At 39.5% G+C, this 12,526-nt stretch overlaps 1 protein-coding gene across 5 annotated transcripts in view; it reads right to left on the bottom strand.

Moving 5' to 3' along the window:
* TPD52 (tumor protein D52) overlaps positions 1–12,526 on the bottom strand; it is a 99,624-nt gene that overhangs the window by 19,304 nt on the left and 67,794 nt on the right. For all 5 annotated transcript variants that reach the window (XM_066378836.1, XM_066378832.1, XM_066378833.1 and 2 more), the window contains exon 2: positions 5,559–5,674. In XM_066378836.1, coding sequence (XP_066234933.1) covers positions 5,559–5,674 — 116 coding nt within the window. The remainder of the gene's footprint in view (positions 1–5,558; positions 5,675–12,526) is intronic.

Genomic DNA, 12,526 nt, shown 5'->3' with positions numbered 1-12,526 from the left:
GGTGAAAATGTAAACCGGTGCAATTAGGCAGCAAAAACGGGCAGTTCCTCAAAAAGTTAAATGTGTAGTGACCATATGACACAACCTAAATGTCCATCAACTAATGAATAGGTAAACAAAATATAGTGTGTATCTATGCAATGGAATATTATTCAGCCACAAAAAAAGGAATGAGGCACTGATATGTACCACAACACGGATAAACTTTAAAAACATTATATTAAGTGAAAGAAGCAAGTCACAAAAAAACACATCTTGTCTGATTCCGTGAATATGAACCACGCAGCACAGGCAAACTGATGGAGACAGAGAGTAGGTCGGCGGCTGCCCGGGGCTGGGAGAGGAAGGAGGAACAGTGACTCCAATGGGAAACAGTGTTTATTTGGGGGGCAGGAAAATGTTTACTAGTGGTGACAGTAGCGACAGTTGTCCAACAGTGTGAATATCCATAAACCACTGAATTGTAAACTTTAAAAGGATGAATTTGATGGTATGTAAATTATATCTCAAAAAGGAGTAAAAAAAAACGAGTAGGAGGGATTTTTTAATCTCCATTTTATTTCAGTTTCTACAACTATTTCAAGCAGTGACTCTGATGTAAAACCTTTCCAAAGTAAAAACTATTATTTGTTTTAAATGTAAACAACTCCTGTTATATCTAATTACTACCATCACATCCTATTATTATTATAATCATGAAGAAAAGTTATTATACCTGCCATATCTCATGAAGTTTTTTAAAAATTAGGATAAACTTCTGATAAAGCATGGATACTACAGAAATAAAAGGGTAGTTAAGTGCACAAGCACCAGAGTCCATAAAGACCTGTGGTAAGACTCCATGCTGCAGTGTGTCACCTGTGACTTTACCCTTCAAAATCGTGGATTAAGCACTGGTCTCTTGCATTTGACACCTAAAACAGTCTCCAAAGGATTGCCACTTAGCAAACAGTCTGTAGGAATTAGGTGTTATAACTATTTAAAATATATGATTGATACTGAAATAATAATATTGAGAGCTGGCAAGGTTTTGGAAATTGCTCTCATGTGCTGTGAGAAATCTCTGGGAGCATTTTGGCCTGGTTGGTGTCCATAGGAATAGCTGTGTGTCCTTAAAAACCATTAGCACTGCTTCCAGAAATTTCTCCTAAAAAACTAATTAAAGAAGCACTAATTAAAAAAGTATATGCAAGTATTTCCATAACAATAGTGTTCCTACTAGCAAAAATAGAAACAATCCAAGTGTTTTTAATGATAATATGCTCATTAATTAAAAATGAGCTTGCAGCAATTAAAAATGAGGTTGTAGAAGATTATTTACTGGCATAAAAATGTTTTTGAAATTCAGTATTAAATGGGGAAAAGTTATAGATGTTTCTACTAATGCCTTCTTAAACTAAAGAACTATTTATAACAATACAAACATAGATAAAGTCTATGAATTTATGTTTTTAACCAATGTTACTCCCAATAAATATAATACAAAAGTAAAATAAGAGTGAGGATATATCTAGGGGAAAAATGTAAAAATAAAATATGCATAGTATTATTATTTTAAAAATATTTTTAGAGAGTGACAAAGAGAGAGAGAAAGAGAGGGAGGAGAGAGAGGGAGAAGCATCAACTTATAGTTGCTTCACTTTAGTTGTTCACTGATTGCTTCTCCTATGTGCCTTGACTGGGGGACTCAAGCAGAACCAGTGACCCCTTACTCAAGCCAGCAACCTTTGAGTTCATGCCAGCAACCTTGGAATCATATCGATGATCTCACACTCAAGCTGACAATCCAGTGCTAAAGCTGGTAAGCCCACACTCAAGCCAACAACCCCAGGGTTTTGAACCAGGGCCCTCAGCATCCCAGGTCAACTCTGTATCCACTGCACCACCACCATTCAGGCAAAACATTGTATTAAAAAAAAATCTGGAAACAGATCATCTAAAACTTTCATATCTTAAGTATTTTCGATTGTCTTTAGCATTTTTTGTTTCTGAAATAAATATATCACATATGGAAAACATACTTTTGTTTATTTTCTTAGGCATGCACTCAATACTCAGTATTTTAAATTCTTACTCTCTTTGTAGGGTCATCACCAACCTGCCTCACACGTCCTATCCCACCTTGTTCATAAAACCTTGTGTGAAGAAGGAGAGAACAGCAAGAAAGTCAGTAAGGAAGCAGCACTGGAACAAGACCATGAGTCCACTGGATCCGACACACGCGTATAGAACAGGTCAACCCAGAGAGTAGATGTGTTCTTCTCAAATGCATATGGAGCATTCTCCAGGAGAGAGCACATGTCGGGCAAAAAAAATATCAAGTCTTGATAAATTTAAAATTGTATAAAGTATTTTCTCCAAGCCCAAAGGAATACAACAAGAAATAAAAAACAAAAGAAAAACTGGAAAATTCAAAATATATAAAAATTAAACCACATACTCTTAACCACCAAGGGGTTAAAAAAGAAATCACAGCAGATACAAAAAAAATTATTTAAGCATATTTCAGAGATATTGTGGGTTTGGTTCCAGACTACCGCAATAAAGTGAGTCTTGAAACAAAGTGAGTTCTCATCCTTTCACTGATGGAGGATCCTGTTTTCAATTTGTACAAAATGCAACATCTGTGAAGTGCAATAACGTGGGGCACATTAAAAGAAGGTCGCCTATTTATTATGTCTACTATGACCAAGTAGGATTTATATTAAGAATGCAAGGATCATTCAATATATGAAAATCAATCAATGTAATAGACCACGTTAATTGAATAAAGAGAAAAAATGCATAACCATTTTAATAAGTTCAGAAAAGCATTTGAAAAAACTCAACAGCTTTTCATGATAAAAAAAAAAACACTGAACAAATCAGGAATAGAAGGAAATTTCCTCAATATGAGCAAGTGCATTTATAAAAGCTGAAAGCTAATGTCACACTCAATGGTGAAAGATGGAAAGCTTTCCCCCTAAGATTCTGAACAAGACACGGATGCTCACTTTCACCGCTGCTCTTCAACATCATCCTTAATATTTCAGCCAAAGCAACAGGCAAGAAAAATAAACATAAGGCATCTATTATGAAAAGAAAGAGTAAAATTATGCAGATGACATTCTAAGTAATCTATAAAATGTCTATTAGAGCTAAAAAAAATTTTCAGAAAAGCTGTAGCATACAAGATTAACATACAAAATGTAGACATATTCTTGTACAATGGCAATGAAATATCTGAAAAAAAATTAAGAAAATTTCATTTATAATCACATCAGAAAGAATAAAATACTTAGGAATAAATGTATCCGAGGAGGTATAAGACATGTACACTAAAAACTCAAGACATTGGTAAAAGAAATTAAAGAAGACCTAAATAAATGAAAAGGCATTCCATGTTCATGGATTGGAAGACTTAATACTGTTAAAAAGGCAATACTCCCTTGATTGTCCAATCAATTTACATATTCAATCAAAGCTCCTTCAAAATCCCAATGGCATTGGTGGGGATAAGAAAAGTAGACCTTAAAATTCATATGGAATTGCAGGGACCCTAAGTAACAATTTTGAAAAAGAAGAAAAAGGGTAAATAACTTACATTTTCCAATTCCAAAACTTCCTACAAAGCTACAGTAATTAAAACAGTGTGGTATTTTCAGAAGGAAAGACAAGTAGATGAATTTAACAGAATGGAGAGTCCAGAAATAAACTCTGATCTACAGCCAACTGATTTATGACAATGATGCTAAATGCATTTGTTGAGGATAGTCTTTTCAAGAACTGGTTCAGGAAAAACTAAATATTCATATGTAAAAGAATGAAATTGGACCTCTATCACAAATCATATACAAAACTAACTAAAAAATGGATCGAAGCCTTAAATATAAGAACTACAAGTCTTAGAAGAAAACATAGGGGAAAATTTTTATGATCTGAGTTTTGGAAATGGGTTCTTAGGTATTACACCAAAACATAAGCAAAGAAAAACACAACTAGACTTCATCAAAATGTAAAACTTTCATGCATTAAAACACTGCAGAAAGTGAAAAGTCAATATACCAAATGGGAGAAAATATCTGCAAATCATACACTTGCAAATCACATAAAGAGCTCTTATCTCAACAATAAAAATACCAGAAAAGGCCCAATTATTATAAAACTGGGCAAAGGATTTGAATAAACATTTCTCTAAAGAAGATACTCAAATGGGCAGTGGCGCAGTGGATACAGCATCGGACTGGGATGTGGAGGACCCAGGTTCGAGACCCCGAGGTCACCAACTTGAGCGTGGGCTCATCTGGTTTGAGCAGGGTGCACCAGCGTAAGCCCAAGGTCTCTGGCTCAAGCAAGGGTTCACTCGGTCTGCTGTAGCCCCTGGCAAGGCACATATGAGAAATCAATCAATGAACAACTAAGAAACCGCAGCCGAGAATTGATGTTTCTCATCTCCTCTCCCTTCCTGTCTGTCTGTCCCTATCTGTCCCTCTCTCTGACTCTCTCTGTCTCTGCCACAAAAAAAAAAAAAAGATACACAAATGGCTAATAAGCACATGAAAAGATGCTCAGTATCATTAGTCACTAGGGAATACAAATCTAAACCAAAATGAAACATCACAATACTCACTAGGATGGTTATAATGAAAAAGACAGAAAGTAACAAGTGTTGGCAGCAAGGATGTATTGAAATTGTTGATGTCCTCCCTATGGAAAACAGTTTTGACGGTTCCCCCCAAAAGTCATATGGAATTACCATATGACATAGCATTTCCACTTCTAAGTATATTGCTAAAGGAATTTAAAACAGATATTCAAATTTCTGTAAGAGTCAAAAGGCGAAAACCACCCAAATGTCTATCAATGGATGAATGGAAAATATTGTAGATATAGACAACAGAGTATCATTCAGCTGTGAAAAGCAGAAAAGTACCAACACGTGCTACATGAGGATGAACCTCACAAACAGGCTAAGTGGAAGAAACCAGATGAAAAGGTCGCATGTTGTAAAATTCTATTTATATGAAGTATCCAGAGTAGGTCAATCCATAGAAACAGATTAGCAGAGGCTGAGGGAGGGAAATGGGGGGGGGGGTGCCCACTTAATGAAGATGAGTGTCCTCTGGGGTTGCTGAAAATGTTTTGGAACTACATGGAGGTGACAATTGTACAACATTATGAATGGGATAAATGCCACTGAATTGTACAGTTTATAATAGTTAACTGACAGAGGGAGAGAGAGAGAGAGAATGAGAAGGTTGAAAGGTGCCTATATCCAAAACACCGCCAAGGGCAGAACAAAGTCACTAATGTAGACAAAAAGCCAAGCGTGTTAAATGTAGGAAGATCCTTAAACAGACACCCACCAACACCCCTCCTCCATTTCCTCTTTCTCCCCCTACTGCCCAGACCCTCTTTACCCATACACACCTCTTCTCAGCTTTCTCCCATCCCTCTCCCCTTCTCTAGGACAGGTGAGCACATTGCTGTCTCTCCTGGGACTGACTATGAGATACTACCATGTGCTTTAGAAAAACAAACGATACTATATTTGGAGTGAAAAGCAGTACTTCCCTTACCTTTTCGAGCTCTCTCCTCAGCTCCTCTTGCTCCTCCTCCGACAGGACCTCCGTGGCATTGATTGTAGCAGCAACATCCTCCCCTGCCTCGGGTACTGGGTCTGTTCTCAGTAGACCTTGATGGGGTTGCAAAAAAAAGTCTGTAATATAGGAAAGCCAAGTACAGTTTTCCTTTGCGCTCCTCCACTGCCCCAGCCAGCACCATGCCAAGGAAGTCAGACTCACGCATCATCTATCTGCACCTGAAAATGACTCAGCTTCCCCAGAAAGGGCTCCAGACAAGTTGGTGCTGACCATGAAGCAAGCACCACCAGCTTAGACTTTGCCAAAACACCAATCTAGAAAGTATAGCATTCACTCAGCTTCTGTTCACATCCTGTCACGATACCATCACTGAAAAGCAGAAGAGTGAAGAGGTCAGATAGGATCTTGGCAAGGCTTGAAAGGCTGAACTAGTGTCAGCATGACTAGTAATTCACAGGAAGCAAGCCGGGGGGCTCACAGTGTCCTCAGCCTCCTCCCGTTGTTAGCCAACTCTGAACAACCTGAGTAAGGAAGAAATCCGGAGCAAACTCAGTGCCTCAAGTCTTATTCTAGTTCTTTCCATTAGTTACTGGATGTAGGAAACACCTTCTTGTAGCTTTTTAAACACACACACACACACACACGGTGGGACAAAAGTAGATTTACAGTTGTGAGTATGCAAAACAGTTTATTCTTATATTATTATTTATTAATGAACTATTTTTCAAGTGCACACTGTAAAGCTACTTTTGCCATTCCCTATACATCTATATACAAATATAGATACGATGCAGATACCCTTAAAATTCCTAATGTGTGTATTCAGAGAAAAGAACAGCGACCATGCAAAGGCTTCCACATTACTTAAGACCAGTTCCAATGGCACCTGCGCCCTTGGACCAAAGCCAGCGTCTCCCTGCCCACCAAGAAGAATGCGGTATTTCCAGCATTCCTAGAGAACTCCCGGGAGGCGGCCACCTCTCAAACACCACCACCCCCTCCTCTGCCCACCTGACCATGCACAGGCAACGGTGAGGCCAAGGGGCCCCACACCCTGGCTGCACCAAAAAACTCAATATGCACAATTTTTAATACTTTAATGCAATCATTTGTAAAACTCAAAGTTAATTCAAAGATTCCAAGATGAACAAAATATCCCAATTTTAAATCAATAGGCTCCAAAATAGCATGACACAGCACAGTTCCTGATCTCTTCTTGATCAAACTTTTGGTATTTGGTTCATCATGGGTTTCTTCACTCTACTTTTAATTTTTAAAGCTGCCACATTAACAGATGATTTACCCTGATCACTGAGCTTCTGGGTACCCCCTTGAACCCTACACCCTCGTCACAGTCCGACCCGTCCGTTCCCGTGCCACAGGTCGGTGTTCTTGTGGTCTCCCGTGGCAGTAGATGTGTTTACATAGGGGATCAGAGGAAGGTCGCCCCTCTTCATGCCGTGAACATTAAAGCCATGGTTGTCCCCCACTCCGCCCTCACATCCATTTCTGAGAAACGCTAGTTCAGCTGCAGCAGCTGGGAGGTGTCAGCCCAAAGCAAGATGTCCACCACAGATGACGGACTTGGCAACCAGGCAGAGAGGAGGAAGAGAGAGAGTGACAGACTGTTCAAGAAGGGGCCAGTGCTGGGGCCAACCTGAGAGGAGGGGCCAAATCAATGACATGACGTGCGCATAAGTCCTGTAAAAGGGACAAAGACTCTTGTGTACTGTATATTAACTGCATAAAGGTAGTTGGTAATTACAATAACATTAATTGCTGGCATAAACAGTGTCAAACAAGTATCTGCCTGAACGGTGTTTACAGAATTGTTAAAGGCATCAAAGCAATGCAGATGAAGCAATGTGAACCCACAAACCGGGGTGGCAAACAGACCAGGATTAAGCTTTCTTCTGGGGAGACCACGTGGGGCAGGTACAATCAGAGATGGTGAGGCTTAGAGAACAATTGCTCCCATAGGGCCCTCTGAAACAGCTTTGAACGGGCTGCCTGACTAATGTTTCTATGCTAAAGCAGAGTGCATCTCACTCCCCAGCTTAAAACCCTTTAGTCGTCCCCTGTGACATTCAGGACAAAATTCAACCCCATAGATTAGCACACAGGCCTCAGTGGACCCATCCCCCGCTATGTGGCAGGGGCACCTCGAACTCCAACTCCAGACAATTCAAACTGTGGGCAAGGTCACCAGGTTAAGTTACAAAGGAGTATGAGATAAGGACACAGGTAGCAACCACACAGGCAATATAGAAAGAACCACAGTAGAGTTCCTTATAAGCATTAGTTATTTTTCAGTTGTGCTTAGATCTTTCAAGTTTTCCAATGAGAATATGATAACCCCCCCAAAAAAAAAACAACAAAATTCAGATGCTAAATGATGCTTTAAACAACACAGGTTCTTTCATATTTTTTAATAACGCAGCATTGTGCAAATCTACTTAAGAAGGAAAATGCAGTATCTGGTTACTGATAATGCTTTAAGCATAGCTGCCCAATTCCAAAAAGAATCTAAAGGGATTCTAATACTACTCACATATTTAGTTAGATTACCAGGAAAATACAATGCCTCAGAAAATGGAGTCATGGCATTGCCCACAGTTGGCTTTGGGACCTCGAGATGACCCAAATGGAGATTTTATCACCAGAATCTAAGTTAGCAGTTTCATGTACTGCCTTTTCCATACTAGCCAGCAGATGGCAGCAAATCATGAAAGGTGAGGTTTCAACTGGGGAGGGCGGGATGGAAATGGAAAACATAGGACATAAAAGAGAACAAAATGGCAGACATTAAGATCACCAGCACATAACAGGCATGACTTTGGAAAATTAGTAATAACCGCAGCCATCACTGAGTGCATGCCATGTATACTCATATCCCAGTGGAGTGATCTGAATGTTGCGTCACTCACATGCAACCCTTTCCATTTGCGGGTGAGGCATCTGAAAGACAGAAGTTAACCTGCCTCTGGTGACATCTGAAGACATGGTGCAGTTAGGATTCCAAACCTAGAGGGTCTAATTTGAAAGCACATGTTTCAGATCACTGATTTCCAAAGTATAAATAAAGATAAGGGACGGGACTGGAAGGTCAGACTTGGGAAGCTATCTAGAAGCAACGATAAGACCCTGGACAAAGTCAAAGAACCTGGTACATTAGATCAAAAGGAATTGCTTCATCATGTCCACACAGACAGTTTCCCCAAGCCTGGGAACCCAAACTGTGCTTTAGAGGTTTTTCTAGATAGCACCCTATTTCCTCTATGTCTGGTAAGAGGGCAGTCTCTATTATAGAAGTGAAGTCTGGCTTTGGGCAGAAAAGATATTAATTTTGCACTCACAACATGAAAGTCGGGAAATGGAAACATTTTAAGGCATACATTATTCAAAACTATAAGTAATTGAAAGAAATTCTTATTTGATTATTAATTTCAATGTTCCTCCTCACAACCTGATGGAAAGCTGTTTTTAAAATGTAGAAAAAGAAGACAAAATATGACGAATATTTACTGAGGTCTAATACACCAGCCAGCCAGAAGACTGCCATGTTATCTCATAAAAAATTTTTAAAAATAAAAACAAAACCACCTTCCTACTATTATGCAGAATGGTGTTTATTTCCATTAAAGATATTGAGGCCCTCTGAGGTTAGTATAAATTGTGCAGGTCTTTCTGACTCTAAACTCTTTCTTCTTCATGTTCACTTATTCTTAGAGAAATTCCAATGAGTGGGGAGGGAAAAGGGCAAGTTCAGAGGGAAGCTGGAGACTGAGGGCTAGCTTTCTCCACAGGGGCTTCTGACTTTGCTGAGGGTATGAGAACGCATGGGGCTTCCTGTCTTCAAAGTCACAGGTACCACGATCCAGTCCAAGGGACTGAATATTGGGAATTATTGGTCCCATTGGGTTATAAACATGTTAGCCACATCCTTAATTCTTCTAGTTGTGCAAACATATGGTCTGCTTGTCTTTAATTTCACCCATGAGGTCCCCTGGAGAGTTTGGGGCAGGGGAGCCTGCAGCCCGCAGACAGGTCACTGGGTTAGGTGGCCAGGTGAGAGCTCACTGGCCAGGGAGCAAAGGAGAAGGTGGACAGAGACCAGGATGTTCATCTCAAACCTAAGATAGTTTTTCCTTCCACATCTTTGGAGTTGAGATGCCCTTTACAACCAGCCAGGCAAGCAGTCTTTGGGGCAGAGTTTTTGATCACCTGTAATCACGCCTCAATTTGCATAAAGGCTGTGAGTGGCTCAAACTACCACAGACCTCTCTTTTAAGAAGGCTGCATCAGAGGAGTTTTGCAATTCATTCGGTAAACAAAACAGACATTGGTTATTCCTGGTTGACAAGCAATTCAGGTAGTTAGGGCATGTGAAGATGCTACAGAACAACTTTCACTTATTTTTACTTAAAAAGGATGCATAAAAGTGTTATGGTCAAGTTATGTGTCTGGATAAATCTAAAAGAATGTTGATGAGCATAAAATTAAAATTTTAAGTGAAAACAAAAGATTTTTTTTTTTTTTTTAGTTTAACTTAAAGCAATTTTTTCCCTTAATGAAACACAAAATAATGGTGCATCTTAAAATCTGGGGTATCTTCCAGACTACCGACTCATGGAAACTGGGATAATAAATTTGTTTCTTAAGATTAAAAACATGGTAAAGTTTCTACGGCGTCTTAGATGGCACTGCAATGCGACACTGCAGACTTCGAGGAACACCAGTAATTTGAGGAAAATGAAGTTCTTGGGTTTCCGGCTTCAGTGGGAATGTGTGTGGTGAGGGAGGAAAGTCTGGGGAGAATGGGAAAGAGAGGGGAAAGATTTTAGTTGTGAACACGTCTCTATGTCTAGACTTTTATTTTCTCATCTCAGTGCCATGCTAGACCAGAGAAAATGCTAGCAAATGTTTCATGTGAACCGATTTATTTATGGATTTATTCAAACTAAGTTTCTCTTTGTATTCCAAAGGACAGCCACCTCCTCACCAAATACTCCCAAAAACATTAACCAGGGAAGGAAATAAGCCTTTTCACACAAATTTTAAACCCACAATGACAATGAAGCCATGATGGAGAGTCTAACGAGCACCTTCCCGCTCAGGTGCTTTGGGCAGAGCTCATGCCAGCCCATGTCAGAGCACTCACCCCAACAGTAGACCTTTCATCCAGTTCAGACCAATGGCTTCCTTCAAGACTGTCTATAATCATCTATTACAACCGTTTTAGCCACCGTGATACAATTCTAGATCTGAAAAGAATTTTTCATTATTTAGTTCAAACACTTCATTGTATAAAGAAGAAACCAAGACAGAGATTTGTTTAAAAACTAGAAAGGGACAAAAATGAGCTTTAAAATCAAATGGCATTGTGGGATGAGTTGTGTCCCACAAAAGGAAACATTTTACTTCTTTTGCAAATATAATCAAGTTATGATGAGATCATCTTAGATTAGGGTGGGGCTCCATCCAAGACTGGTGTCATTAGAGGAGGGGCACTGGGACACAGAGACCCAGAGGAGAACAACATGTCAAGATACTGAGACACAGAGAACACTAATGATGATGGAGACAGAGACGGGAATGACACAGCCACAAGCCAAGAATACCTGGGCCTGCTGGTGACCACCAGGAGCTGGAATGAGTGAAGAAAGGCTTTCCCTCGGGTTCCAGGGAAGCATGGCCCTTCCAGAACATTGATTTTGGATTTCTAGCCTCCAGAACTGAGACACAAGAAATTTCTGCTGTTCTACATTAAACTTAAAAGACATATGCACCCATATGTTCACAGCAGCATTGTTTTTGTGTGTTTTTTTAATTTTTAAAAAGATTTTATTTATTTGTTTAAAGAGGAGGAAGAGAGAAAGGGGAGTGGAGGAGCAGGAAGCATCAACTCCCACATGTGCCCTGACCAGGCAAGCCCAAGGTTTTGAACTGGGCGATCTCAGTGTTCCAGGTCGAAGCCTTATCCACTGCACCACCACAGGCCAGGACACAGCAGCATTATTTACAATAGCCAAGATAGGGAAGCAACCCAGGTGCCCATCAATAGGTGAGTGGATAAAGAAGTGATGCATATACATAATGGAATATGTCTAGCCATGAAAAAGAATGAAACTTTGCCATCTGCAACAGCATGGATGGACCTAGAGGATATTGTGCTGAGTGACCTAAGTCAGGAGGAGGAAGACAAATGCCATACGACTTTACTTACATGTTGAATTTAAAATCCAAAATAAACAAACAAGCAGAACAGAAACAGATTCATAGATACAGAGAACAAACAGATTTGCCAGAGTGGAGGGGGTTTGGGGGCTGGGCGAAAAAAGGTAAAGGGATTAAGAAGTACAAATTGCTAACAACAGATAGTCACAGGAATATAAAGGGAACATAGGGAAGATGGTCAATAATACTGTGATCACCATGTATGGTACCAGATGGGTACTACACTCACTGTGATCACTTCATATATTATATAAATATCTGATAACTGGGTTATACACCTGAAACTAATATAATATTGTACGTCATCTATCACAGAAAAATTAAAAATTACTTTTTAAAATAAAAAGAAATTTCTGCTGTTTTAAACCACTCAATTTGTGGTACTTTGTTGCAACAGCCCTAACACTGAGCCCCAAACCCATTATCTGTTAAAGAGATCATGATGTATACATCATGATCAAGTGGGATTTATTCTGGGGAGGCAAGGTTGGTACAAATTTGCAAATCAATCAATGTGATTCATCACATAAACAAAAGGAAGAAAAAAATCACATGATTATATCAATAGATGCATAAAAAGGATTTGACAAAATCCAGCACCCATTGATGATCAAAACTCTCAGCAAAGTGGGAATCCAGGGAACAGACCTCAACATGATAAAGGCCATCTATGACAAACCCACAGCTAACATCATACTCAACAGACA

The sequence above is a fragment of the Saccopteryx leptura genome, chromosome 3 (genome assembly GCF_036850995.1).
Source record: "Saccopteryx leptura isolate mSacLep1 chromosome 3, mSacLep1_pri_phased_curated, whole genome shotgun sequence".
Taxonomy (NCBI): Eukaryota; Metazoa; Chordata; class Mammalia; order Chiroptera; family Emballonuridae; genus Saccopteryx; species Saccopteryx leptura.
This window is presented reverse-complemented; position numbering and strand designations above follow the sequence as displayed.